The 27,362-nt window shown below is 42.2% G+C and overlaps 1 protein-coding gene across 2 annotated transcripts in view; it reads right to left on the bottom strand.

Moving 5' to 3' along the window:
- Rapgef5 (Rap guanine nucleotide exchange factor 5) overlaps nt 1-27,362 on the bottom strand; it is a 269,039-nt gene that overhangs the window by 225,764 nt on the left and 15,913 nt on the right. Inside the window, exon 1 of one of the 2 annotated variants that reach the window (XM_069996106.1) lies at nt 2,415-2,645. The exons of the other annotated variant lie outside the window; for it this stretch is intronic. Within the exon in view, the coding sequence (XP_069852207.1) occupies nt 2,415-2,645 (231 nt within the window). Of the gene's footprint in view, nt 1-2,414; nt 2,646-27,362 lie in introns of those variants that run through there. 2 annotated transcript variants of the gene reach the window in all.

Genomic DNA, 27,362 nt, shown 5'->3' with positions numbered 1-27,362 from the left:
CTTCCAATTTGTGTAATGCACAAAGCTGCTACTTTACCAGTGGAAATAGGTTTTTGTTAACTGGCCCCTGTGATCATCCAGCTCCAGTCTGGAGCACCTCCAGCCAATGGACACAAACCTGAAGGTGCGGAAGAGGGTAGAAGCGTGACTGCTCCGCACCAGCATCACCTCTCTGACCAGGCTTGGTACCAAGCCAATCCCAGGGGTTTGCCACCAACCAGTCCGGAACGTATTTTGCCTGTTTTGAGCAAGCCCATTCTGGTATAGACAAAAAGCTAATGTGCTCCACAAAATTCTTATGATGACGTCCAAGCCTTCGTAGTGATGGTAGCAATGAGGACTTTGGAGATACTGAGGATTATATTAGGCCATGAGGGTGAGGCCTCCATCACAGGATGAGCTGTCTAATAAGAAGAGTAAAGAGATCACTTTAAGCATCTAACAAGAAAGTGGTCACCTGCAAGCCAGGAAGAGAGGCCTCTCAGAAAATGAATCACCTGAAACATTGAACTTAGACTTTAAGCCCCCAAAACTGTGATTGCTATTATCCAGGCCACCCTAGTATACGGTACTTTGTTATGGAAGCTGACTAATACAGGCATACATTTCACTTTTCTCTTTGTTTCAAATTCCTTTCTATCCTTTTGATGGTGAAGGTTCCAAACACACAACAGTATTCCAAAAGAGAAGGAAGAGGAATTGTTGAAAATCCTGAGTTTCCAACACTGGGAAATTTTACAATCAATCTAAATATAAAATATGGCCCAATATAAAAAAAAGGCCATTCACTTTAGATCCTCAAAGCACTAATACAGTATTAGAATCAAAGAAGTTTTATATTTGACAGAACCACATTCAGAGTAATAAAGAAAATTAGCAAGGCACAAACCATCCCAAGCAGCAAGAAACACAAGGCTCCAATATAGATGAACACTGCAGATCTATTTATATGGAAACCCTCAGCAATTCTTGTCGCAGATTGCCTGGCTGCCCTCATGTCTTCAGTATTCTGTGCCATGAGAAAGTAACTGTCAAGGATAATAGGAACACAATTTGACCTACTTTCCCCTAGATTCTTGCAGTCTATAACTCTCATTCTTATGTTTATTTAGCCATCACATTTTGAGGACACATTTGCTAGCTTTCTTTGCAGGCAATTCTATACACCACATGTTAAGGTCACCTGTAGGAAGTTCCAAAATTCTTCTGGTCGCTGACTTTAAGGACATCCAATTGCACCCAGCTAATCTTCACATGACATCCTTTTGGGATGGAACACTGGCAGACCTACACCAGAAGAAAATGCCTAGGAAAGCAGAAGGTAGCCTAGAAGAAGCTGAAGACCTTACACACATACATTCAAATTCTTCCTCACCAAAGGCAGCCACACCAAAACAAGTAACTCTCAATTCTCCCTCCGCAAATTCATGCTCAAGAACTAAGTCATCTACTAGGGTCTTCTTTCAAAGTGGACAACTAAGACTTCAAGTGTTAAATTACAGCCACAAACTATCTACATTGTTGCACCTCCTCAGAAAACACTAGTTATTGCTATAGAAATTGTTAAAACCTTGAGTAGGACCCAGAAAAGTTGTCTCCAAACCCTGGTGGGCAGAGACATTCACTGGGTGTCCTGACATCCTGGTGGGGCCAACTGAGAGGTTTACAGATCCTGGAGGACATTGAGCAGGCCCGCTTCCCTTAACCTACAAAACATGTCTGACCTGTTCGGGCCAGTGGATGCACTGAGAACGCAATGAGGGGCACTTCATCAGGAAATCATATCTGCACACCCACCATCAGGAAGTCAATATTTGACTTGAGATTCCTGGGGGAGTGCAATCTCCAGCTCAAGGGGAAGGGGGGGGGGGGTCCCTGTGTACTAGGTGCTGCAGGCGCCTCAGCCAGGAACTAGCAGCTCACCTAGGAATTTCCCATTCCTAGGCTTCCCCTGAGCAGAGTCTGCTGCCAGGGCCAGCTCATGCCTAGAGCCTCCAAGGGAACGGCACACCAAGCACACACGTCGCGTGTGTCTGCAAACTGGACTCCCACTCGTGGGCCCGGGGCCGGCTGCGGGGCTGGGCACGGGACACCTGCAGCTTCCCCGCCGAGAAAAATGCAAACAGCGCTGGGTGGGGCGAAGCCCAGGTCCCACAGCCTGAGTTGGGACCCCCGGAGTCAGTCAGGTGCATCGGGGGAGGGGGGACCGTCACTCACCCCGCGGGGCAGCCTTCCCGCCTCGCCATCCCGAGCCCCACTTCCACAGAGTCCCGCCCAGGGGCTCCCCTCCTGCTGCCTCCCCAACTTTCAGCGCCCATCCACCCAGAGCGGCCCAGGAGGGGGGCGCGGGCCCCACGTGTGCACCGCCCGCCCCCCCGCCCCCCGCTCGGGCCGGGCCGGGCCGGGCCACTCACCCGGCCCCCGGCGGCGCTCCGCTTCCTCCGCAGCGTGAGCCCGCTCCGCAGCAGCGCCGGCAGGTCCTTCAGGCGCGGCCGCAGCGACGCCGCGGGCGGCTCGCGCTCGGGCTCGCGGGCGCTGGGGCTGCGGCGCAGGGCGCCGTCCGCCGCCACCGCGGCCGCCGCCGCGGCCAGGGCCGGGCTCTCGCACGGCGGCTGCATCTTGACGGAGCCTACGGCCATCCTCATGCCCTGACGGCGGCTGTGGCGCCGGCGGCTCCTCTCCTCCGCGCTCGCCTCCGCGCGGCGTCCGCGCCTTCCTTCGCCAGGCAGGGAGCGAGCGAGCGAGCGAGGGCGCGACTGCGGCTCGGGCGCGGGGCGCGCTGCCAGCCGCTGCCCATTGGCGCGCGCCGCGGCCCCCGCGAGGCTCAGCCCCGCGCGCCTCCCCCTGCCCGCCCAGGTGCGCCCGCCCCGCCCCGCCCCGCTCCGTCCCGCCCCTCGGGCCGCTCACCTCTCCCGCCGGGGGACCCCAGCGCGAGCGGCGCCGGCGGGGGGCACCGTGGGCACCAGCTGCTCACAGGTGAGGCACTCCCAGAACCTTCCACCAAGCCCACTCCCCAGGCGTCTACCTGCCCTCCCCCCCAGGCTGAAAAGTCACCTTTTACTTCCACTTTGCGGGCAGCCAGGCTCAACCTGGGCTCCACCAAGTGAGCACAGTCCTCGTCCCCCACCGCGGACTGCACAGCCTCGCCATATCCTAATCTTTAATCTCCCCCCCCCCCAACTTCAAAATGAGCTCAGTCTGTAGGGAAAAGGCAGGCGCCGTGGGACAGAATCGCTCCACGCTGGGTGAGCAGAGGAGACCTTATTGCTTCTGATAGGTGTTTGTAGCAAAGTAGGCGCGAGTCTAGTGACCAGAAGGTGAATCTCTGTTAACATGTTGGAACCCGACCTTCTCTGAAAGCCTGCTCTGTGTGTGTGTGATGAATGTGCGTGGTAAACCGTAAGGCTTACTGTGGTGTGAATCACGGCCTACACCGGTCCACGAGGTAGAAATTGGGGAGCACGGAGAGTGAAACTATCCCAAGGGGGCCTTAAACTTTGCAAGGGACAGGGAATCTTCGTATCTCAGCTCCACCAGCCTTAACTATGGCTTTTACTCATCATTTGTGCCTATGACTTGGAAGAGCTATAAATACTCCTTTTCTTTCCTTCCTTCCTTCCTTCCTTCCTTCCTTCCTTCCTTCCTTCCTTCCTTCCTTTCTTTCCTTCTCTCTCTCTTTCTCTCTTTCTTTCTTTCTCTTTCTTTCTTTTCTTTCTTTCTTTTCTTTCTTTCTTTTCTTTCTTTCTTTCTTTCTTTCTTCCTTTCTTTCTTTCTTCCTTTCTTTCTTTCTTCCTTTCTTTCTTCCTTTCTTTCTTCCTTTCTTGTGAGCAGATTTGTAAGAAGCCAGGGCCTTGAGTTGATTTCCTACTGTGCCCCAGCCCCTCACACTAGTAGCTGCTTGGCAAATATATTTGGAAAGGAGGCCAGGTAAGGAAAAGGAAGAGTGATCTGTTATCTCTGCCCTCAAGGATAAAACTTATGGCTGGCTGCATGTAGATAAACATATGGAAAAAACAAATTCTTTCCTATAGTCTTGCTAATCACCAAATGAACGTGGATACTTACTTCTGGCCTCAGGAGGAAGAAGGCTTTTGGCCTGGGATGAGCAGACATAAAAGCAAATAAAGGGGGGCTGGTAATGTGGCTTAGTGGTAGAGTGCTTGCCTAGCATGCATGAAGCCCTGGGTTTGATTCCTCAGTTCCACATACACAGAAAAAGCCAGAAGTGGTGCTGTGGCTCAAATGGTAGAATGCTAACCTTGAGCAAAAAAAAAGAGGGGGGCAATGCCCAGGCCCTGAGTTCAAGCACCAGGACTGGCAAAAAAAAAAAAAAAAAAAAAATGAAGGGGAAGAAAGTTTGAACTGTGTGTACAAGTTAGGCACAAAAGAGATTCAGAACCAAGAAAGGAAAATGAAATCTAAAAAAAAAAAAATCCCATAATAGTATCACACAGAACCTGCTGGACATTAAGGATTTGTCATTCTGGTGAAGAGAGGAGTATCATAATGAAAAAGTAGAAGAAAATACCAGAATACATGTCGATGACACACTGTACAAAATTAAATTCTGTCATTAAGCTATATACATTTACTGAGAAGGACTCTATAGTAAAGTATATAGTCTGTGACTGTTTCTAAATACCTATCATATATATTTTCCAAGGCTGAAATTCCACTTCTATATGCTATAAGCTTTTGTAGTGTTAAAAAATAATCTTTAACTCCAATGGGTAATCATTGCCTTAAGCTTAGAAATGCCACCATCCCACCCAACCCTCATCATCTACTTCAAACTCCCCATAATACACCAACTAGGGGATTGGCACCTGGTTCACCAGAGACCCTCTAGGACACTCCTGGTAAATAGTCATACTTATATAAGGACAAGAAGGCCCCTTGAGTTATCCCATGAACCCATTCCACTCTCCAATCGAACATATGTCTCCTAATTTAGGCTATTGGTTTTCACACATTTTCACAGGGCTCTCCAACTCAAGGCCAAGGAACCTCAACTTTATTCACATAGATTCTGTCTTGGAAAGCTGACTTAGGTTAAGGTGATGAGTGACAAAGGCTATGTGTTCACTGTATAAAAATAGGCAGAAAACTAGAAAGTGTAACCAAAAGAGCCAAGTGACTACTGAAGATAGCACAGTGTCCCACCCAAGTTGTACTGGCTGTACCCTCTTCCTGGCACCACCACCCTTGTGCACAGCCATTCAACCATGCTTTCTACGCTGATGGAAATGCTCTACATCTGTTTTGCAGCCATTTGCCACGTGTGACTACTGAGCATTTGAAATGTGGCAAGTGTGACTGAAGAACTAAATGTGTAACTTTGTTTCATTTTAATTATATAAATTTAGATTGCTAGCATATGTCTAGTGGCTACCCAATATGGCACTGCACCATTCTAGAAACCCACATCTCTCTTATTCAACTCATTTCATTTCTTACATCAAATCTCACCATTTCAGTGGGCATTTCCACGTTCACAAGATTTTAGATTGCAGCCCTTCCCACCAACTCCTTTGCTTTTTCCTCCCCCAGCCCTCCACACAGCTTGCATCCAACACTCTATACATTTTACTCATTCATTTTGCCTATTTTCTGCCTCCTTACAAAAAGAAGTATATCCCCTGAAAGCGGGACACCTCCTCTGTTTAGTATGTTTAGCATGTAGAGCACATTAGTAAAATAATTGAATATGTCTGTATAGTTTTTCAAATGGAGACTAACCTGGATTTTTACATAAGATCTTTTTTTTACACAAAATCTCCTGATTTTTCAATATTAGAAGCTTGAAAATGTAAATAATATTTGAACAAACCCCACAAAAGTCAAAGAAAACCACTGACCAGTAATTTGTGACTTCCCCTAAAGGCTAGGATAACAGAATTTAGGAGAACCATGTCACCCATTGGTATGCTGAGAAAACACAATTTTGCTTTGCTTGGTTTGTGACAGGGTCTTCCTTTGTAGCCCAAGCTGGTCTGGAAATTGTTATATAGCCCAGGCTGGCATAGAACTCATGATCGTCCTGTCTCAGCCTCCCAAATACTAGGACTATAGGCATGTCCTGCAATGTCAGGCCCTGAGAAAACATGACTTTAATTGGCCATTGGCAGTGGGAGGAAATTGGAGAACAGAAGAAGCTCTGACAATAAACTAGATATAAAGTGATTAGGACCTGAAGTAGTTGTAGCAATGGAAAAAGAAACAGGGTTAGATGGCAGGCAGCACAAACCAAGGGTAGAAAGAGTAAAACATTACTTACTTGCCAGAGTGTTGAAGACTATATTTTCCAAAGATGAGCACTATGGCATCCCCTGTCTCCCAAGTCATGCAATGTGATCTTGCCATTCCCCCTCCCTGAGGTTTTTTTCTGTATCCTTTTGAGTTTGAGCAAGCCTTGTGAATCTTTTGGCCCATGGAATACACACAAATGACTTCACCAGTTCTGTAAATAGCCCTTAATTGGCCTGGCAGCCTCTACTTCCTGCTATCTTGGAATGCTTGTTCTTCTTGTGATGTGCCCATTCAGAATCCAAACTCCCTGCTTGTGAGAAGCCCAGTCTACATGGAAAGTTTGCATGGAAATGCTCTGACAGCTGAGCTCCCATTAAACACCATTAATTGTGGCCATTCATAAGCCATTTGGGACACTGAGTCTAGACAAACCTTCAGATTAACTTCTGTACCAGCCAATATTTGACTATAGCCATATTTGAGAAGCACAAGGAAGACCTATCCAGCTAAGTCCCATCAACCCACCAAACTACAGGAAGAATAACAGATTGGTAAAAGACCTAAGCTTAAAAGGATTTGTTATATAACAACAGAGGCTCAGAATACATAGTTCAGAAAAGAGTGAAGAACATACTCCCTTGAGAATAAATAAGTAGAAAGTTCATTTTTGTACATTCAGGAAGATACTAAAGAAAGTTAAACATATATATATATATATATATATATATATATATATATATATATATATATATATACATGCATTCTGAAATGTGAATATAAGACCTATTCAAAAACATTTTTTCAGTGGCTCTAGATCTAGTAGAGCCCAGGAGGTAGAACAAGCTGGGTTTGGTGGGCTTTTGTTTTATGCACCAATCACACTGACTAAACTACAGGACACCCAAGTGAAAACCCAGCCAACAAGAGGAGATGGTAAGCTGTAGCTCCTGAGAAAGGATTGGAAACAGATGTGCCAGCGTTCAAAAGCATAGTGGCACTGCGGCTTAAGTGGTAGAGCGCTAGCCTTGAGCTGAAGAGCTGAGGGATAGCGCCCAGGCCCAGAGTTCAGACCCACAACCAACCACAAAAAAACAAAAAACAAAAACAGAGTTCAAAAGCATGAAGGTAGAGTGGCCCTAGGCCAGGAGATAGAGGAGGAGCAGAGGCTGTCTGCACCTTGCTAAGCTTTAGCCCTTGGAGAAGATGCTACAGATGACTGTATGGAATTGGGAGCAGAGCCATCCATAGCGTTTCCCTACTGAATTATGTGGTTCCAGATAATTACCAGGAATACTAAGGAGATCATGGATTTCCTGGGCTTTTCGTTGTGTTCCACCACTCCCTGCCTCCCTGATGGTCCAGAATGCATCTCTGAAACATGACTCGCCCAGTGCCACAGCTTTTAAGACTTCGATATGTCTACTTTCTGGTCCACCCTTTCCTCCTTCTCCCATTTTGAATTGTCCCTCTGAAGATGTCTTGTATTGCTTTGTCAGTTCTCAAAAATAAAATAAAATAAACCTTTTATATAATGTCATTTCCTATTCAACTCCACCACCACTGCAGTAAGTAATGACCACATGTACAAAATATGAGCCTGAGCTTCTTGAGGTCTAAGGTCAGGCAGGTAGGTTGCAAAAGAAACCCAAGTCTTCCCATACTGCGTCTACCAAAAATGCCAGATAGTATCATTTGCGTACTTGATACTAATGCTATTTTTATGTTTTCTTATGGAATGAATATGCAATTGAGTGAAATGTGGCAAAATAATGAAACATGTTTCAAATCTAAAAATGTCAAGGCTTACTCACTTTATTTTGCTTTTTCAGAATCATAAATAGAACTATCTGCTATCACACTGCTCATGACAAACCTATGTGATGCTGGGTTATTATTTTTGTAGTAAGTACATTGCATACTAGGCATCATGCAAATATTCCCCTTGAGGATGATAAACTTGCCTTGTACTGTTTGCATCGTCGGCTCAGCCAGAGACAGTGGCTGATGAAGATGGGTGCCAGGATGGATGTTTTTCCTTATAAGTTCATCTTCTATTCATTGCACTTATAATCTTGAAACAAAATCTGTTCATGCCTTTTTTCATGCTTCTTACTACTGTCACCCTGGAAACTTCTTTTGTAAGTAAAATCACCAAGCACTTGGATATTTAGGACATCTTTTGAGGGGAAAAATAAAAGTGTGGTCAAATACCCAGAAAGATGGCAATGAAGGAATTAACCAACAGACAATAAGAAAGCCAAAAACCAAACCAATCTTGTCCTACCCTGTCTTTTGTGCTAATGTAAATCTATAATACCCAGACAATACCTAGAAGCTCTTCTCTTTTGGTCTGATCCTTCCTCTGATAAACCCAAGCATTGACTTACAACAATGATTATACTTTTAGCACCTCTCTTATCTCAATCTGTGCTGTATATGGATTAAGCCAGATAGGCTTATTTGATCTACTTGAGGTTATAAGCAACTTGAAGGCAAAAATGACACCTTTTTGCATTTCTATCATCTAATAAAGTATCTAGCATCTTAGTAGATGCTAAGTAAATAAAATGCACACACAAATAAATGGTGGCTATGTGAACAAATGAATGAATAAAATCGTAACTATAGAAACACTGCTACCCTAAATTAAGGAAAACAAGACAGGGGTCTTGACAGTCACAGAACCTCTAAGGTTGTGAAGCACTGCACTCCCAAGGGTGATGAGAAGCTATAAATGGACTCCAGATGGTGGCATGCTCAGATCAGCAGGGAAGGAAAATGATTTTAGCATCAGTACTTAAAGTGCCTTAGAAATGGGAGATGCTGCATGCTGGGCAGCAGCAAAGGTGGTTACAAGATCCTAAGCATGAAGTATTAAAAGCATAGTCCAGAAGGTCAAGTTAATAGAGGGTGGTCTTGGGGCTTAAGCTCAGCCTGGGTACTATCCCTTAGCTTTTTCACTCAAAGCTGGTACTCTACCACTTGAGCTACACCTTTCTTCTGGCTTTTTGCTGGCTAATTAGAGATTAAAAGTCTCACACACTTTTCTGCCAGTTCTGGCTTCTCACTAGGATCCTTAGATCTCAGCCTCCTGAATAGCTAGGATTACAGGCATGAGCCACCAGTTTCCAGCTGTTCTGGCCTGTGCTATCCCTATGCTGTTTGTATTAGTGTATTATAATTAAATGAAGTAAAATTCATAATTCTGTTAACATTAAAGCACTTCACAGAAAGCACTGTCTTTCTTCCAGGAGTGAAAGGAAAAGGACAGATGAAATGATGCCTTGGAAAAAGACTGGACTAAGCTGAGAAGTGGGAAAGAAACAGAATGTTAAAGGTCATGCCCACCAAATGACTGGAGTCTTTGAAGGATACAGTAGTTCTCCCATTTATTCTCAGTTTTTACTTTTCAAAGTCTGAAAAGACTAAATGGAAATTTTTAGTAATAATTAAAAAGTTTTAAATTGTGTACTATGCTGAGTACTATGGAAGACCTTGCTCCATTTCACCTGGGATATGAATCATCCTTTGTCCAGCACTGCCAACCTATTAGACACTCCATAGCAGTTGTGTCTGAATATGAAGAGTCCCCTTACAAGGCTCATGTGCTAAAGGCTTGGGGCCCAGCTGGGGACACTATGTAAAGGTGATTAGATCATAAGGGCACTAACTTCATCAATGGGTTAAACTATTGAAGGGTTGGTTCTGAATATGCTATTAGGAGGTGGGGCCTAATTGGAGGAAACTGGTCACTGGGGAACAGGCTTTTAGAGGATATATCTTGTCCCCAGTCATTTCCTGTTTCTCTCTCTACTTCCTGGCCACCATAAAGTAAGCAGGTCTTGTCTTCCACGTACTCCATTCATATTCTACTTGGCCACAGGCCAAATGACTACAAACTGAAATCTCAGAAATTTTGACCTAAAATAAATCTTTCCTCCTTTAATTTAATTTGTTCAGGTATTTTGTCATAGCAGTGAAAAGTGACTAACAGTAGCATTTTTTTCTATAGCACTGTTCATGTAATTGATCCTTATTTGATTTGATATAGTATTGTTTTACTGTATGATTGGGTAATTGTTATTAATCTCTTTATAAATTAAAGTTTATCATAAGTGTGGGGGGGATCTGGTACTGTTCACAGTTTCAAGTACCCATTGGGGAGGCCCTGCTCTAGATACCTTTTTATTTATCAAGGTTAAGACTTTTCACACTGGTCCAGGGTAACTGAAGAATAAGCCATGTGCAAACCTGTCTTAGAGACTACTAAGCATCTCATAAAACCTAAATCTAGGCCAAAAAGCTTTGGGAGCAGCACATTTTTAAATTTCCTAAAGGTAAAATAAATCTTTAGCTTGGAAAAGAAGATAACACCCAAGGAATGACAAGGAAGTTGTTTCAGATATTTTGAACATGTCCAAGAGGGACATTCTATGCCAAAAAAGGTCACCACAGAGAAAAAGTTTCTTCTCAACATTGTAAAGATTTTTCTATCTGTTTAAACTGCAACTCTTAAACTGTAGCTGGTGATGGTGTTGTCTATATTGTCTCCATGTGGTTGGTACAATTGTTACTTAATCTCCTGTAAACTCAGAGGAAGCCACCTAACCTGATGAACAAACTATAATATAGATGCCATTTTCACCAACTTCTCTTTCTCACATTTTCGCCTCTCTAGGCAGACCTCAATTCTTCAGACAGGTTATTCCTGAAGTGCCTTCTTTACTGTCAACTATCCAAAGATAACTTCCTCATCTTTTAAACTCTAAACCCAGTTGTGGGTAGAACAAATATTGAACATGGAGTCAAAAAACATTGGTTGGTCTCACACTGATGATTTATTAGCTTTTCTCCTCAGTGCAGCATTTCATATCTTTTAGTCTGTTTCCTCCTCTGTAAAATAAGGACAATAAAACCGTATATTCAGGATGGCCATAAAGGCTAAATAATCATGTGTAAACCCCATGTAAATGGCAAGAATATACCTAAGTGCCAGCTGCTAATCATTCTCACTTTGTCTATGGTCAGAAGTGGCACAACCCAAAAATACCTACAATGAATATTTAACACCAACGATTTCTGTTCAGATGCATGCATGTATATATTTACTGGATAGTTTCACGAAATTTGTATATGTTTTTACAAGCACATAAACTGGGTGAATCTGTCTTAGTGAATTCCCTAAATTTATATTCCTTTTCTAAAGCTTTATTTCAAACCTAATAAAGAGAGGCACTAAGGCATATATCAGGGCTTTATTTATAAATAAATTTACTCTAACGAGGTTATATTGATAAGAGCAGCAATGAAGAACCTTCTTGATAAATTTTCTGAGCGCTGTTATCTCATGCCTGTAATCCGAGCTACTCAGGAGGCTAAGAGTTGAGGATTGCTGTTCAAAGCCAGCCAGGGCAGGAAAAGCTGTGAGACTCTTATTTCCAATTAACCACCAAAAAGCCAGAAGTGGAGCTGAGGCTCAACTGGTAAGATGCCAGCCATCCTTGAGGGGAAAAAAAGCTCAGGAACAGTGCGTAGGCCTGAAGTTCAAGCCCCAGGACTGACACAAAAAAATAAAATAAAATAAAATTTAAATGTAGGCAGGTCTAGGGGAAAAGCACTTGAAAAAGGGAATAATTCCTGACTACAATTAAAATGGCTGCTGACTAAATCTATCTACATGTACTCTGTTATGTCTACTTACTTAAAACTAGGAAAGCTATTAGTTGCAAACTGCTTATTTTTAGTGAACTATCAAAATCGTCATTATTAAGAGAGATTATGCCAGGCGCTGGTGGCTCACACCTATAGTCCTAGCTACTCAGGAGGCTGAGATCTGAGGATCATGGTTCAAAGCCAGCCTGGACAGAAAAGTGTAGAAACCAGAAGTGATGAAGTGGTGCTGTGGCTCAAGTGGTAGAACACTACCTTTGAGCTCAATTGCTGAGGGATAGTGCCCAGGCCCAGAGTTCAAGCCCCATGACGAGAGGGAAAGAGAGAGAGAGAGAGAGAGAGAGAGAGAGAGAGAGAGAGAGAGAGAGAGAGAGAGAGAGAGAGAGAGAGAGAGAGAGAGAGAGAGAGAAATTATATGATTAAATAATTATTTTATGTGATAATTATTACATAATTTTCATTATTGAAAGAGATGCGGCCTCAGTGCCTCAGTTCTCCATTCCCTTTGGGGTGAGGATTGATCATAGGTCACTACATGTTTGCTATCCTTGATTTCTCTTTGGCTGAGAACTTACTAGGCACCAATGTCACTCCTGAATATTTTGTAAATTCCCTACTATTTACAGTATAATTCCCTTTGTGGTAAACATTTCATGGAACTGTAATTTTATGATTCAAATCAAAACAGATGGTGTTTAGTCAAATGCCAGTGGCTCATGTCTGTAATCCTAACTATTTAGGTGGCTGAGATCCGAGGATAGCCACTTGAAGCCAGCCCAGGTAGGAAAGTCCATAAGACTCTTATCTCTAGTCAACCATCAGCCTGAAGTAGAGCTGTGGCTCAAGTGATAGAGCACCAGCCTTGAACAGGAGGAGAAAGCTGCGGCTCAAGTGTAGAACACCAGCCTTGAGCGGGGAAAAAAAAGCTAAGACACAACACCAGGCCCTGACTTCTAGAGCCCCACTACCAGCACCCACACATACAAACATATACATACACACAAACACACACACACACACACACACACACACACACACACACACACAGAGATAGTATTTAACTATTCCAATATGTGGATTTGAAAGATCTTTTCAGGTACCTTTTGTAATAATAACAATAGAACTTTATATTTATTTAAACCTACAAGGCTTATTATTTGTAAAGTTTTAGTAGTCTTCAAGATATACAGACAAGATAAACTTTAGGTGTCTGCTTACAATATAGACATGAGAATAGATCATGAAATAAACAGAAGAGAGAATGAAATCGCAGGAAAAGTTTGGAGGCATTGATGTGTGCTGTCTTAGCCTTCCTTCTAAGAAGGCAGTACTGTAAATTAAAGGCCCTCCCTCAAGTAGTTGTGTGAAGTTGAATGAATCACATTGTTGGCCTACATCCCTTTGTTTGAAAAATAGAAATGTTAAATAATAGGAGCTACTTGGTAGGATTATTTGGGAATAAATGGGTTCTATGTGTAACACAGAATGGTCCTGGCAGTGTTGGGAATGTAAGGGTGTTAGAGATTATCATCATTATCCATTTCATTTTGGGGCCATGGGCTTTAGAAGCGCTGGGAACCTCCTGACATTACATAAAAAGTATTTGTGTGGTTTTCTGTCAGAAGACACATAAGCTTCATCAGCTTTTCAACGTAGGCAATCTACGAAAACCCAGGACTTAACAGCATTTGGGGGAGACCCTGCTTTTATAAACAGAACATGTAGAGACGCGTGAAAACCACACACTGCCCATGTACACTGAGGTATTCAGTATGAATTTGACTACAGTTTGAAGGATTGCTCCTTATCTTCCTACTTAGCTATTATAAATGAATATTCTCCACACCATCACCAAAAGATTTAGTCTGAAAATGAAGGGAGGTTACACCAGCCTGCGGTTCATGAGGTGGGTCTCATCTGCTGGCAAAATGATCTGGGAAGGGAATGTTGGAAGTTGATCCATGAGGAGGCAAAACAAATGGAAATCCAACAGAGATCTTTATACTCCAGTCCTAAAAGTATTTTGAATAAGTGACACTGGACACGGGATGATGTGAGACATAAAAGGGAGATCGCAAGGTGAGAAGGCATTTGCAGAAGGCACCTTGACTTTCTCTTTCAATGTTGCATTTGTCTACCTTGAAAGTCAGGGAGCCTTGACATTAGTGAGCCTCCTCCAGAGGGATGGCAGGATTTTGTGGCTGTATTCCTAAAGCATTTACTAGAGGATTTTATGACTCCTCATACTTACTGTTGGGTATGCATTTTGAATAATTTAATGCTGTGACAACAGGTAAAATTTCAGTCCCTAAGAAGAGGGCAGATGTTGCTTTTCTGCCTTGCAATTTACATATTAATAACCCTGAGTTGTTATATAGTAGTTATACAGTGTTCTAAATAATTGAAGCTGCCTTGCTTGAAATCTACTTTATTATTCTTGGTTTAAAAAATGACTAATTCTTCTCCCTGGACAATTTTGATCACTTCCTGGAATGGGTTTTGCCTCCTTAGAAATCATACCTTTGGTTCACACTAGACATCTTTGAAATCAAAGTAATGCAGATATATATCGACATTTAAGCTAGGCATGTTGAGGTATGCTTACAATCCCAGCACTCAGGAGGCTGAAGCAGGAGGACTACAATGTTGAGGTCAACCTGGGCTACATATTGACACCTTTACCATAAACAAGTAAGAAATAAACAACAAAACAAAAAGATATCAACAATTGATTTTTTTAGTATGATCATAAAATTGTACCCAATGATGACTATACAATTCCAACACTGTCTGAGCTTAGCATTGTGTTACCTACCAATGTGGAGGTCAGAGTCCATTCCCTAGAAGTATGGAATCTAATTGAAAGAGTCAAAATAAGCCATTGGAAGAATGAGAAAACCTTCTAATATTGCCATTGTGTTCTGATGTTTGAGAAACTAAGGAAGTTGAGGGTTTATACTTCTGAGGCAGATGACTTCTTACTAGCTCTTTAAAATAAGTGTTTGTAAGTAAGAGCTTGTAAGACTTCCAGAACTTCAATGAAAAGGAAACCACTGGAAGTTGGCACAGCTGGGGGAAAAAATCATAGAAAGAAGGATTTAGACAGAATATGGGAAGGGACAAAATCAAGAGAGTAGCAATGACCAAGGCTACCTGCTACACTATGCCATGGACTGTCAATTAGGTGAGAATCTACATAAATGATTTCCTGTGGAATTTAGCAGAACACAAGCTTCAGGGACAATATCCTTGGTATTGACTGACGTGTGGACATATTATGTGGGACATACTATGTGGCCTTTCACAACCCTTTACTCATAAGTTGATATGTTGAATTGAAACATTTTGGTACAGCTATTTAAAGATAACAATAAACAAATAAAAATAAATATGCCAGGTGCCAATGGCTCACACTTTTATTCCTAGCTACTCAGAAGGCTGAAATCTCCATGGGACTTATCTCCAATTAACCACAAAAAAATGCATAAGTGGCAATATAGTTCAAGTGGTAGAGCTCCAGCACTGAGTGAAAATAACTAAGTGCCAAGGCCTTGAGTTCATTATATCTTTATATATGCATACATATATGTACATCTGTATGCATTTATATGTGTATGTGTGTATATTATAAACACAAAACCCCAATTACCACCTAAGAAAGGAAAGAAAAACAAAAAGAAAAGAAAACAAAGCAGGAAGAAAAAATGGCCTAGAATATTAAGAATATCGACAGTACCATTGTGAGAGGCAACATAAGCTACAAAAGAGCTTCAAGAATGGAACAGGAACTCACTAGACACTATGTTGAAAATGAACCATACAATTTGTGGATGGGGGTGGGGAAATCTTGGAGAGAGTGAGGGAAGGGGTGACACTGTCCAAACTGAAATGTACTCTTTACCTGACTTATCTACCTGTAACACCTTTATAATTGAAAAATTAAACAAGAATGAATCAGCCAGCTGCTGATTCTCCTAGCTACTCAGGAGACTAAGACGTGAGGATCACAGTTCAAAGCCAGCTGGAGCAGGAAAGCCTCTTGTCTCCAGTTCATGACAGAAAAAGCCAAAAGTGGAGCTATGGCTCAAATGGTAGAGTGCTAGCCTTGAGCAAAAGGAGCTCAAGGACAGCACCCAGGCCCAGAGTTCAAGCCCCAGGGGCAGCAAAAAAATAAAGAAAGAAAAGAATGAAACAGTCAAAGAGGCAATTAGAGAAAAGAAGTTGAGACTTACTGAAGAATACAGGAGATGAAAGACAAGGATTCAGGCCAAGATGGCACTTTCCCAAAGGCGCTGCCAAGTGTACCTGTGGTCAGTGCTCTTATCAGAGATTATGAAATAATAGCAGGGTTTTGGTCTAACAAACTTATTGCTCAAATATTAAAACAAAATAAAAATATTTTTACATTTTAGTAGACAAATCTTGAAAACCAAACCAGAGATTTTGTGCCTTACAGGTCATTGCAAATTCCTTTTGCATCAGATCTGAACTAACTCCCCAACAGGGTGCTAGGAAAAATTATCTTACTAATCATGTTTAAACTACACATAGAATTGGGACCCTGGTCATTTTATACAATGGTCTACTTCAAAGGAAGTCCATTCAAATGTAATGGGTGGATTTATACTGGTTAGTAGATTTGCCCAAGGCTGATCTAAAATCTTCCATGCATGATACTTTAATCAAATCATAGGGAAGCCTCTAGGGTACCACTACTTTTATTTCCTTTTTACTAGAAAATGAGCAGAAAGCAAACAAATAGGCTATAACATGTCACGTAAGTATAAACCTCAGCCCTTCATTTCATTATTTATTCATTTACTCATTCATTGTATCATTTATTTGTGGCACTGAGAATGGAGCCCATGATAGTGAGTATTCTAGATAAGCACTGTCATGGAGCTGTACCCCCAGCTCTGTCACGGTCCTTTATTTTTTTTTAATTTTATTTTTTTAGCCAGTCGTGGGGCCTTCAGCTGAAGAACTGTCCCTCAGCTCTTCAGCTCAAGGCTAGCACTCTACCACTTGAGCCACAGTGCCACTTCCAGCTTTTTCTGCTTATTTGGTGCTGAAGAATTGAACCCAGGGCCTCATGCATGCAAGGCAAGCGCTCTACCACTGAGCCACCTTCCCAGCCCCCTGTCACAGTCCTTTAAAGTTGTGGTTCTGGCCTTTATTCCCATGCTGAGGCCCCCATCACTAAGTACTGATTAAATACCATGCTGTGACCCCTGAGTGTTTCCTGTAAATCCCCCTGAGCCAGCAATACTTCTTAGGATTTATGCACTAGTATAAGGATTCACAAGAGACACAACAAAGATAACCTTCATGACAAAACCTTTCCAGAAGGAGCAGAGGTGCATGATCTCATTGGCAAAACACCAGCGAAGGTCAGATTAGGTTTTACTAACCCAGCATTGGCCTCATTTCCAGGGTTAGGCAACACTCTATGCAAAAAAATTACTTTCTGCGGAGTGTCCTTAACTCCTGATAGTGACTCTGAGAAGACCGAAACCTAACAGGAACCATGTCAAACCATAAATCAAGGAGACAGGCTTAGGTGCAGTGGTACTCAGCCAAAGCTTTACTGAACACATAGGACAGCCTGTACCATTCCAAAGCACTTTGCTCTATCACAGTCTCTTAGACTCTTATTCAGAATTAACTGTCCCTCTAATGAACAACCAAACTTCACACCAGATTTTGTAGCAGCCACATGAAGTAAGACCAAGCTCAGTCATGAGACAGACCTATTAAAATCATTCAATGCTTATACAAACACACTTACCCAAAACATAAATATGACCCAAGAGTACAAGATAATAAAAGCCCAGAACATTGAAAGGATTGGTGTTTTTGTGTTCATGGAAGAAAAACTGCAGCATGGTTGGTTGATCATAGGCAAAGGCATTTGTATGAGGCAAAGGACATCCTTCCCTGCAGGGTGAGCCCGTATCGTCGCCCTACTCCAGGAAGAGCTGCTTACTCCAGAGAGAATGTGGTGCTGTGGTCAGCTCATTACATTAGAAATGGCAGCAGTAAGGGTGGGCTCAACTTCAAGCATGGCAGCTTCACAAGCACACACAGATGACCAAAATGTAGTTCTAGTTCCTCAGCACCATATGAAGCATTCAATAGCTAAGCCAAGTGCTGGTAGCTTGCACCTGTCACTCCTCAGGCTGAGATCTGAGGATCCCTGCTCAAAGCCAGTCTGGACAAGAAATTCCATTAGGCTCTTAACTCCAATTAACCACAAACAAACAAACAAACCAACATGGAAGTGGAGCTATGGCTGAAGTGGTACAGTGAAAAAGCTAAAAGACAAGCACTCAGGCCCTGAATTCAAGCCCCACTGCTAGAACCTTAATTAAATCAATTCGTTAATTCAAGAACTAGTACTTTAGTTTAAAAGCTGTTCCTATGAACACCAGTGGAAGAGAGTAGAACTTTGGCATGGAAAGATACATTTCAAAGATTCATTTTACGTTGGGTTAAAGGAGCTTAATCCTGCTGGAGAGCTCTGGAAGGCAGCATGGAATTGTCAAAGCCATTCACTGTCAGGTGAGGGAGCGGGGGTACTGGTACTCAATTCCTGCCAGTCACTGAACATTGATTCTCTGACATATCCAGCATGCTCTGAGTGATAAGAGAATAGGTTTCAGCCACCAGAAAAAAAATCTCCCACACATAGAGCTTCGATGCTAGCAGTTTAGTCTGGCTAGTTTGTGCCCCAGGATGAGGCCTGAATCAGGATCCTGAGGGGATCTGCCATATTCTCAATACATCCCCTCCATATTAAGTCAGGAGATAATTTTTAAGCAAACATGCTATTTTTCCCCAAAATACCATCCTCTCCCATCCACCTCAAGCTGATGTTCATTTCTAATTTTCTGGAGCTACATGACTCCAAAAGAAAAAGCATATTGATTTGTGAAGGATGGCAGAGTCTGCCATCCCAAAACATGCCACTTTGGTGTAAGGATTATTTTGAGCCTAAGTCTTTTCAAAAACTCTCAGAGGCACTGGGCACCAGTGACTCACTCCTGTAATCCTAGCTATTTGGGAGGGTGAGACCTAGAGGATCACTATTTGAAGCCAGCCCAGGTAGAAAAGTTTCTGAGATCCCATTTCCCATTAGCCATCAAAAAGCTAAACTGGAGGTATAGCTCAAGTGGTAGAATACCAGCCATGATCAAGTATGGAGCTCAAGGTCCCTGAGTTCAAATCCCTTGTACAGACAAACAAAGCAAACCAAGAGGTACATGAAGGGTGCATTACCTTCCTGAAAGCCAGAGATAAAACTCCACATGGACGATATCTTCCCTATAACCAAGGCATTTAATTCTTTTTTATGTAACCACTGTCTTCTTAGTCATGTTTTCATGATTAAGTACCCTACCTCAAGCCTCTTTGTCTTCCCATTTTTCATAATTTGCTATTCTTGTTCCATGTCATTTTACAAACACTCAACTCTATCTGCATTCATTTCCTTATGAAGTCTTTTGTTTCAACCGAAACTTACATTAAATAAATGTGTATGTTTTTCTCTTGTTGGTTTATTGTTACAGCAATCTGAGGACTTAAACAGGAAAAAAGGGATTCCTTTCCTCTTTACATTGGCTAAAGACCCAAACTATGTGGTGTAATTAATAGACATTGATTTCTTGCAGTTCCAGATCTAGTCTAGAATGAACCTTTTATGTTCCCTCCCACCCCATTCTTCAATCCATGATATGTGGAGCAACTGCAATGTTGTTTGGCATATCTTTGCTCTATTCTTTTTTGGGGGAGGGGGGGTCCTGTTGTGGGACCTGAACTCTGGGCCTGGGCGCTGTCCCTCAGCTCTTCAGCTCAAGGCTAGCCCTCTACCACTTGAGCCACCGCACCACTTCCAGCTTTTTTCTTTTTGCTTATGTGGTGCTGAGGAACCGAACCCAGGGCCTCAGGCATGCAAGGCAAGTGCTCTACCAATGAGCCACCTTCCCAGCCCATACTCTATTCTATTAAATCCCATGCACAACTTGTGAAGTTATAAGAACTGACCTCTACTAAGTGCTTCTATGTGTCAAGTGCTATGCTAAGTCATCTACACTGTTTAAGTGACACCTGTAGTCAGGTGATTATTCCCACTTGACAGAGAGGAAAACTGAGATTTGGAGAAGTAAAGGAATTGAATGTTTAGCTCTATATTAAGGCAACCAACCTTGTCTCTTAAGAGTAATGCAAAGACAAGATTCACCTGTACTACAAGTTTTATATTTAACTCAATCAATATTTAAAAGGTGAACTATTAAAGCACTGAGCTCAACTTTGGGGAAGATGGAAGGAGTGGGGGAATTAATAAGACTTCGGGTCTGCTCCAAGCAATAGGGACAGAACAGGAATGCACTAGGAAAGGGGAAGATATACACCATCCACTGAAGTTCAGCGTAACTTTAACACTCAGGCAAAGACAGTCATCCCAATATGGATGATGCAAAAATCCTGAAAAAGCAGTTGCTACCTAGGTGGAGGAAACTGCAATAAGGGACACTGAAATATGCCATTCTACCACCTCCATTCTTCATATCATGCATTCCTAAAGTAAAGTCCGAGGAGAGCCCAGATTCCAGAGGCACCTGCAGATAGAAGGTAAATATTTAGCTGGGTGCTGATGGCTCACACTTGTAATCCTAGCTACTCCAGTGGCTGAGATCTAAAGATTGTGGTTAGAAGCCAGCCTGGGTAGAGAAGTCCAAGAGACTTCCATTAACCACCAAAAAGCAGGAAGTGACACTGTGGCTCAATTGGGAGAGCACTAGCCTTGAGCACAAGAGCCCAAGGACAGAGTTCAGGCCCTGAGTTAGGCCTCAAGACTGGCACCAAAAAAAAGTTTAAAAACGAATGTTTAAAAGCAAGAATAGGATAGGAAGACACCATGTGGCAGGAGCTCATGCAGGTAGAAGATAGCCCATGGGCTCAGTGTAAGCTGCAAACATGTGTTGCTGGCATGCACAATGCTTTTTATTCAAACAGATGACAGCATTTAAATACTGGGGGAATTTCTCCCTGCACTCCAGATTTGCTGCTGCTCTACTCACCAGATATAGCCACCTGGGCCTGCATGCATGCCTGATGTAAGTAGTAGATTCCCTTTTGTTATGTTTTCCCTGTTTACTATAGTTTTGCCACTTCCTGTAGCCTCACACAAGCTGACATCATTCATTTTGATTATCTGCCAAGTCTCTGTAGCCCTAGAGTGGTGTCACTAAGCTGATTCATAAAGATTAAAATGTCACTGGAATATGTGTTTCAATCTTGGCTTCACTGTGTGATTTGCCTTGCTATGTCTCAGTCTTCTTATCTGTTAAAGGGGTATTGTATCTAGTCTACAGGAACTACTTAAGATGTAGAAATTACTTAGCATACCACCTGACAACACTGAAGGCTCTAAACAGACATCAACTCTTGCTACTGTTGTTCCAGGGCCTCTTCAGTTTGTGCTACTTTATCTTTGGATAATTATCTCCATAGAAGAGCAATGCCAACAGGCTCAGAGTCGCTAGTTTGGGGAATATATGTAGGACAATTACTTGTACACTGTTCCAAAAGAAGTTCTGCAAAAGTCACCAAGAAATTAGTAGAAAAGTACTTCATCGACAAAGAGGTCAGAAGCATCTTTGTAGCGAACCAGGCACAAATGTTTGGACTTTAAAACAATTTAAAATTATATCTAACTTCTATTGGATTTAAGGATTTATACCACAATGCGTATATTTTGGCTTAAATGACCCATGCACATTAATCTCAATGAACAAATCTGGATTCTTGTCTAGGAGATTAGATACCAAAGTTCCCCTTTACAAGATTACAGACAGAAAAATTCTGAACTTTTATTGTTTACATGTATGAATTGTATATACTTATAATATTCCTTAGCTAGTAATGAACTAAGTTTACATGATTTGGACAGACAGGGACTATTTCCACAAGAATGTGGGGTGATGAGATGCTAGATTACCCATTGAGGGGGCATGTCAAATTTACGCGGAGTTCCTAGCTGAGGATCAAGGTTGGAAGCCAGTCCAGGCAAAAAAGTCCCCAAGACTCTTATTTCTAATTAACCAGCAATGTGGAAGAAGTGGAGGTATTGCTCAAGTGGTAGAGTGTCTGTCTTGAGTGAAAAAGCCAAGCAATAGCAGGGCGTTCTGGGTTCAAGCCCCAGTACTGGCAATAAGTAAGTAAATTTGTACTGAGTAAATCCTACATGGGGTGATGGAGAGTACAAAATTAAGTAACAGGACAAGATGGGGGTGGCACCTGATCTATTCCATTCCCTTCTGTAGTATAGAGGTTGAAAGCAGGGCCAGATTTCCTGATTGCTAATTCCACGTTTTCTGTGGGCTGTGCGTCCCAAGCAAGCCACTTACCTTATCTATTACCCCCCCACAGCACCCCCCACCACACACATACCCCCGCCATTTCCCCATCTACAAGAGATATCAAACTAATACATCTTGCATGGAATTGTGAAGATGACATACACATAGAGGACATAGCACAGTGGTGGACATATTGTAAGAATTCAGTAATGCAGCCATTGATACTATTACTAACTAAAGGTCTATTTACTACTTTCAACACAATGACCAAGACATTTGCACTAACTGTATCTGTATCTTTCTGCTTCCCTTGAGTTCACTGCCACTTTTGTTCCCAGAAAGGCAAAGAAACACTTGTTCTAACTCTGTCAGGGCAAATGGTTTGTGAAGAGAAGAATAGAAATGGGATTAACCAGACAGCACAATCCGCTACAAAGGGCCATGTTACAGAATTGAGAAAACATTGGCAGTGAGGGATCAGGGAAAGAAGCAGTTCTAAGTTAATCTTCTCCTTCATCTCAGCAAATCAGAAAGTGCAAACGCCATAACTTCCATAGAGCACCTCATCTCAGTCATCAAATACATAAGCCAACATTAACCCTTTTAGTTCCTTTCTTTGCAATCAAGATAATGTTTATTTATTGGGAAGGACCCAGTTGGATTAACATTCTAACAATCTCACCTAGCAATAAATCTTCAAATGAGCTATAAGTTAACATATTGAGGACATTTGCCCATAATTGGAAAGAAATTAAATAATTAAAAGAATTAACAATATTTTATGTAGGGTCAAGTCCCAATATTTTAATATTCTGGATTCATAGTCAGGCATGGGAGTAAAAGGCCTGTGGAGATATTAACTATTCATGTTTTCCCCTATGTCTGCTTGAACTCCCCCCCCCATTATGGTGGGTGCATACAGATCCTGGAGGTGAAAGTTAATGGGCCCCAACAGATGTACATGCTTAGATAATGATTTTTCTAACCTCTCTTCAACAGTGAACTCCTGGTCAATTCTGCAGGTGAAGTTTATGATGGATACTAATTTACACAGGCTTAAATAGAGTCTTTTATAGCCTTATAACTTCTACTTCAGAGAATAAGGCAGAGGGGCTACAGAAATCTAGACTTGAGTAAAACGCAGAGAAGGTGTCTTGGGAAATCTAACTTAGAACAAATGGATGGTCTTGGGAAAATGTATTATATTATAATCGGTTGAATTAAGATGTCAGACACAGCAGAGTACAGGCTGTCCTTCCCATGCCAGAGGAAGCCATCTCTGGGCTGGGAAAGAGCCAAGGATTCAGTCACCAGAGAGGCAGAGACGCTTGTTGGACAAGCAGGGGACAGGTGCCTCCAGAGACAGTAATTAGCAATTAGCAAATGGGCAGGGCAAAGGTAAAAGCAAGCCAGGCACTAGATTTTCTTTTCCTTTGCTTTTGATATCTGAAAAAAACATTGATGATCACTGGGCTTGAATCTGCCAAGCTTGATTGGTTTATTCATGTAGAAATGATCATTTGTAGTGTTTTATATTTGTCTCCAGTTTCTTAACATGATCCACAATTGTGGGTTTAGTTATTGCCTGGGAAGCTTTCTATACAGCACGGGGCTTCTCCAAAGCTGTCTCCAAGGATGTAACCAGGATGTCTGGGAAATATGGAGGGGGAGCCCTTTACACAGGGTTGCTGGGAGACCCAGAATGAAAATTCATGTTAAGTGCTACAAATTCTGAAAACCACTTGAGCATTTGCATTTGCTTATGAAACATATTCTTGCCTTGATCAAATAAAAATTATGTGAACCCTGCCCACAGGTTATTTATCCCAGCACCAAATGTTCAAAGTGTCAGAGATTCTATTACCACAAAAGCCTCTGTGGACCTCGAGCTCATTTTCTCTGAATTTAAATAAGCCCACTGCCTTTGCATTTGTCTTCACTGGTCATATTTTTGAGTGGCAGAATTATCTTAGAGGCTCTGCCCTGGACTCTCTATAAAAGGAAGCCAAGCCAATCGATCAGCATTTGCTCCCTAGGCTCCCAGTCCAAATCCACCTTGCTACTTCTTGCTGCTGCTGTTGTTTTTTTTTTTTAATTTAATTTTATTTTATTTGTGAACATACTGTACAGAGGAGTTACAATTACATGGGCAGGATAATGCGTACATTTCTTACCAAGCATTGCAGCCTCCTCCTTTGTTTACCCTTCACATCCCTTCCCAGCCTCCCCCCTCCCCCCCAATCCCAATCCTTCTCCTCCCCCCCCCCCCCCGCACTGACGTTGTAAAGCTCGTTTTGGACATGACAACTTGTACTTCTCACTGTTGCAACAGGTCCTTATCCTTAAACAACTGTATCCTTAAACAACTGGTTTTTCCCCATCTCCTCCACAAGTTAAACTGACATCAAATATAGTGAAAGCAGGGGTTATACTGTGGGGGAGGGACATACAAAGCAACAAAGAGATAATCTTATAAATGCATTAGAAACACATGCATGAAAGAAAAGAACATTAAAATACACATCTAAGGGTTCATTTTCCTGACATCACACTATCTGACCTTTTCCGCTTGACTCATACATATACTAGATATTACAAATAAGGGAAACCATGGGTGCTGCTGTTGTTTTAATAAATAAAGCTTTATTTATAATAAAGAATATAACAATGCCTATTCATTGACAGATTATCTGTGGCTGCCCTCATACTCCAGCAACCACGTTTAGATGCCACAACAGACAGTCCAGCCAACAGAGCTTAGAGTATTTCCTATAAGGGTTTCTATAAATAAGCTTGCTGCCAGGGACATCCATCTCTAATCACAGTTCTCAGAATGCTGAGGCAGGAGGATCTTGAGTTTGAGGCTGGCTTGATTTATTTTGTGAGACTGTCTCCAATAAAAAAGAAGCTGAGTGCGGGTGGCTCACACCTGTAACCTTAGCTACTTAGGAGTCTCAGATCTGAAGATAGCAGTTTGAAGCCAGACCTAGCAGAAAAGTCCCTGTGAGACTCCTATCTCCAATTAACCATTCAAAAACTGGAAGTGGTGCTGTGGCTCAAGTGGTAGAGCTCTAATCTTGCACAAAAGAGGCTCAGGGATATGCCCAGGCCCTGAGATCAAACCCCCCAACCAACAAAAAGAAAAGAAAGAGAAAGGGAAAGGAGGAAAGGAGGGGGAAGGAGGGAAAAAGGAGGAAAGGACAAAGGCAGGGAGGAAAGAGGGAAATTTGTTAACCTCTTGACATTTGGCCTCACCCCTCTCCAGACCATTGGAAAACCTAGTAGAGTATAGCAATGAGAAGAAAGGGAATCTAAATGGGTTCCCTTTTCTTCTCTGTGCTCGGGGGTCTCCCTTCTCATGTCTCCTTTATTTTTTGTATCTCTGACCCTTGGGTTAACAGAGATGACTGAATTATGCTCCTTAGTCCATAGCATAGTATCTATGGTGGATGACTGCAGTCCCTTCACCTGCAGCTTCCACTTGCTTCCTTCATTCTGCTGCGCTATAGACATGCTAATTCTGAACTATTCAAGATGTATACATTCCCATAAAATTTGGACTATTATTGGTTCTGTGTTTGTACCTTTAATGCATGCTAAAGCTTTTAATTATACTTCAAAGCTTTATGAAGAAAAGGCCAAGACAATCTTCTCTCAAAAGGTGGAGAGGGAGTTGTCCACAATACTTATGACATAGTAAGTCTCCAGAGAAGAAGGTATAGTTTGGTTTTTTTTCCCAAAACAGCCAGCCACACATAAATCACAATTGGATTTACATTAATGAGACAAGGGCTTTTAATTCTTTATAAATTCTGCTGTCAAGCTTACTTACAAGGCAATATTTCTGACAAGCATTGAGCATATTCTCTACAACTTCCCACATAGTCCTATAAGTTAATTTTTGGTCAGCTATGCCCATTATACATTGTGTATACTGAGTTCTCAGTGAAAAAGATTTTTAGGATTTCTAGAAGATGGAGATTCCGGTGGGCTTGTGTCTAGAAAGGACAGGTTGGGCCCCAGAGCTGCCGAGTGAGTTCATTCAGCCCCAGCTATCAGGAAGATTTAATAGAAACTCAATGAACTTGCCCATCCCCACATCCTGCTCACATGGAAGGGAATGTTCAGTCCACATACCTTCCAGCCTGGAAGCTCCATGAGCTACTCAGTGTTGGAGTGGAGAGAGTTAGGTAAGCAGGATATCAGAGCAACTTGCTAAATTAAATGGGTTTGATCAGTGAGTTTGCACTAGGCTCAAGAGAAGAGTACTCTAAAATATTTAAAATAGTTTCTTGGTCAAAGCTTTGAATCTCAGCTTTCTTGATATATATATAGCTTTTTTTTTTTGGTTCGTCATAGGGCCTGAGGCCTGGGCACTGTCCCTCAGCTCTTCAGCTCAAGGCTAGCACTCTACCACTTGGGCCACAATGCCACTTCCAGCTTTTTCTGCTTATGTGGTGCTGAGGAATTGAACCCAGGGCCTCATGCATGCAAGGCAAGCACTTTACCACTGAGCCACCTTCCCAGTCCCTATATTGCTTTTAAAAAGAATTATATCTTTTTTTTTTCTGGCCAGTCCTTGGGCTTGGACTCTATTTCTGAGCTTCTTTTGCTCATGGCTACTGCTCTACCACTTGAGCCACAGCACTACTTCTGGTCTTTTCTGAGTAGTTTATTGGGCTTTCTTTCCTGGGCTGGCTTCGAACTGTGACCCTCAGATCTCAGCCTCCTGAATAGCTAGGATTATAGGCATAAACCACCAGCCCCCAAAACAAGAACTGTATCTTTTGATATTTAATACTTTGCCAATATGAAGTGAGGTAACAATGGTAAAATATAAGCCAGAACCTTGCTTACACAGTTACAGTAATATTAATGATGTTAACATTCTCAAGCTCTAAGTACACAGCTAAACAATTTTGTGATTTGAATGCACCATTCAAATTAATTCTGTTTGCTTTTCCTTCACTCCTATTCTCTGGTTTTATGGCACTACTGATTTATATTTAGGGCAGTTTATTGAGAAGGGGATGTGCTGAATTAAAAAGGGGACTAATCTACTGCAAGGTGGATGGACGACTC

The sequence above is a fragment of the Dipodomys merriami genome, unplaced genomic scaffold, assembly GCF_024711535.1.
Source record: "Dipodomys merriami isolate MVZ:Mamm:240054 unplaced genomic scaffold, mDipMer1.0.p SCAF_5, whole genome shotgun sequence".
In the NCBI taxonomy this organism is placed as follows: Eukaryota; Metazoa; Chordata; class Mammalia; order Rodentia; family Heteromyidae; genus Dipodomys; species Dipodomys merriami.
Note: the sequence above shows the minus strand (reverse complement) of the source record. Positions and strands in the feature narration are given on the sequence as shown.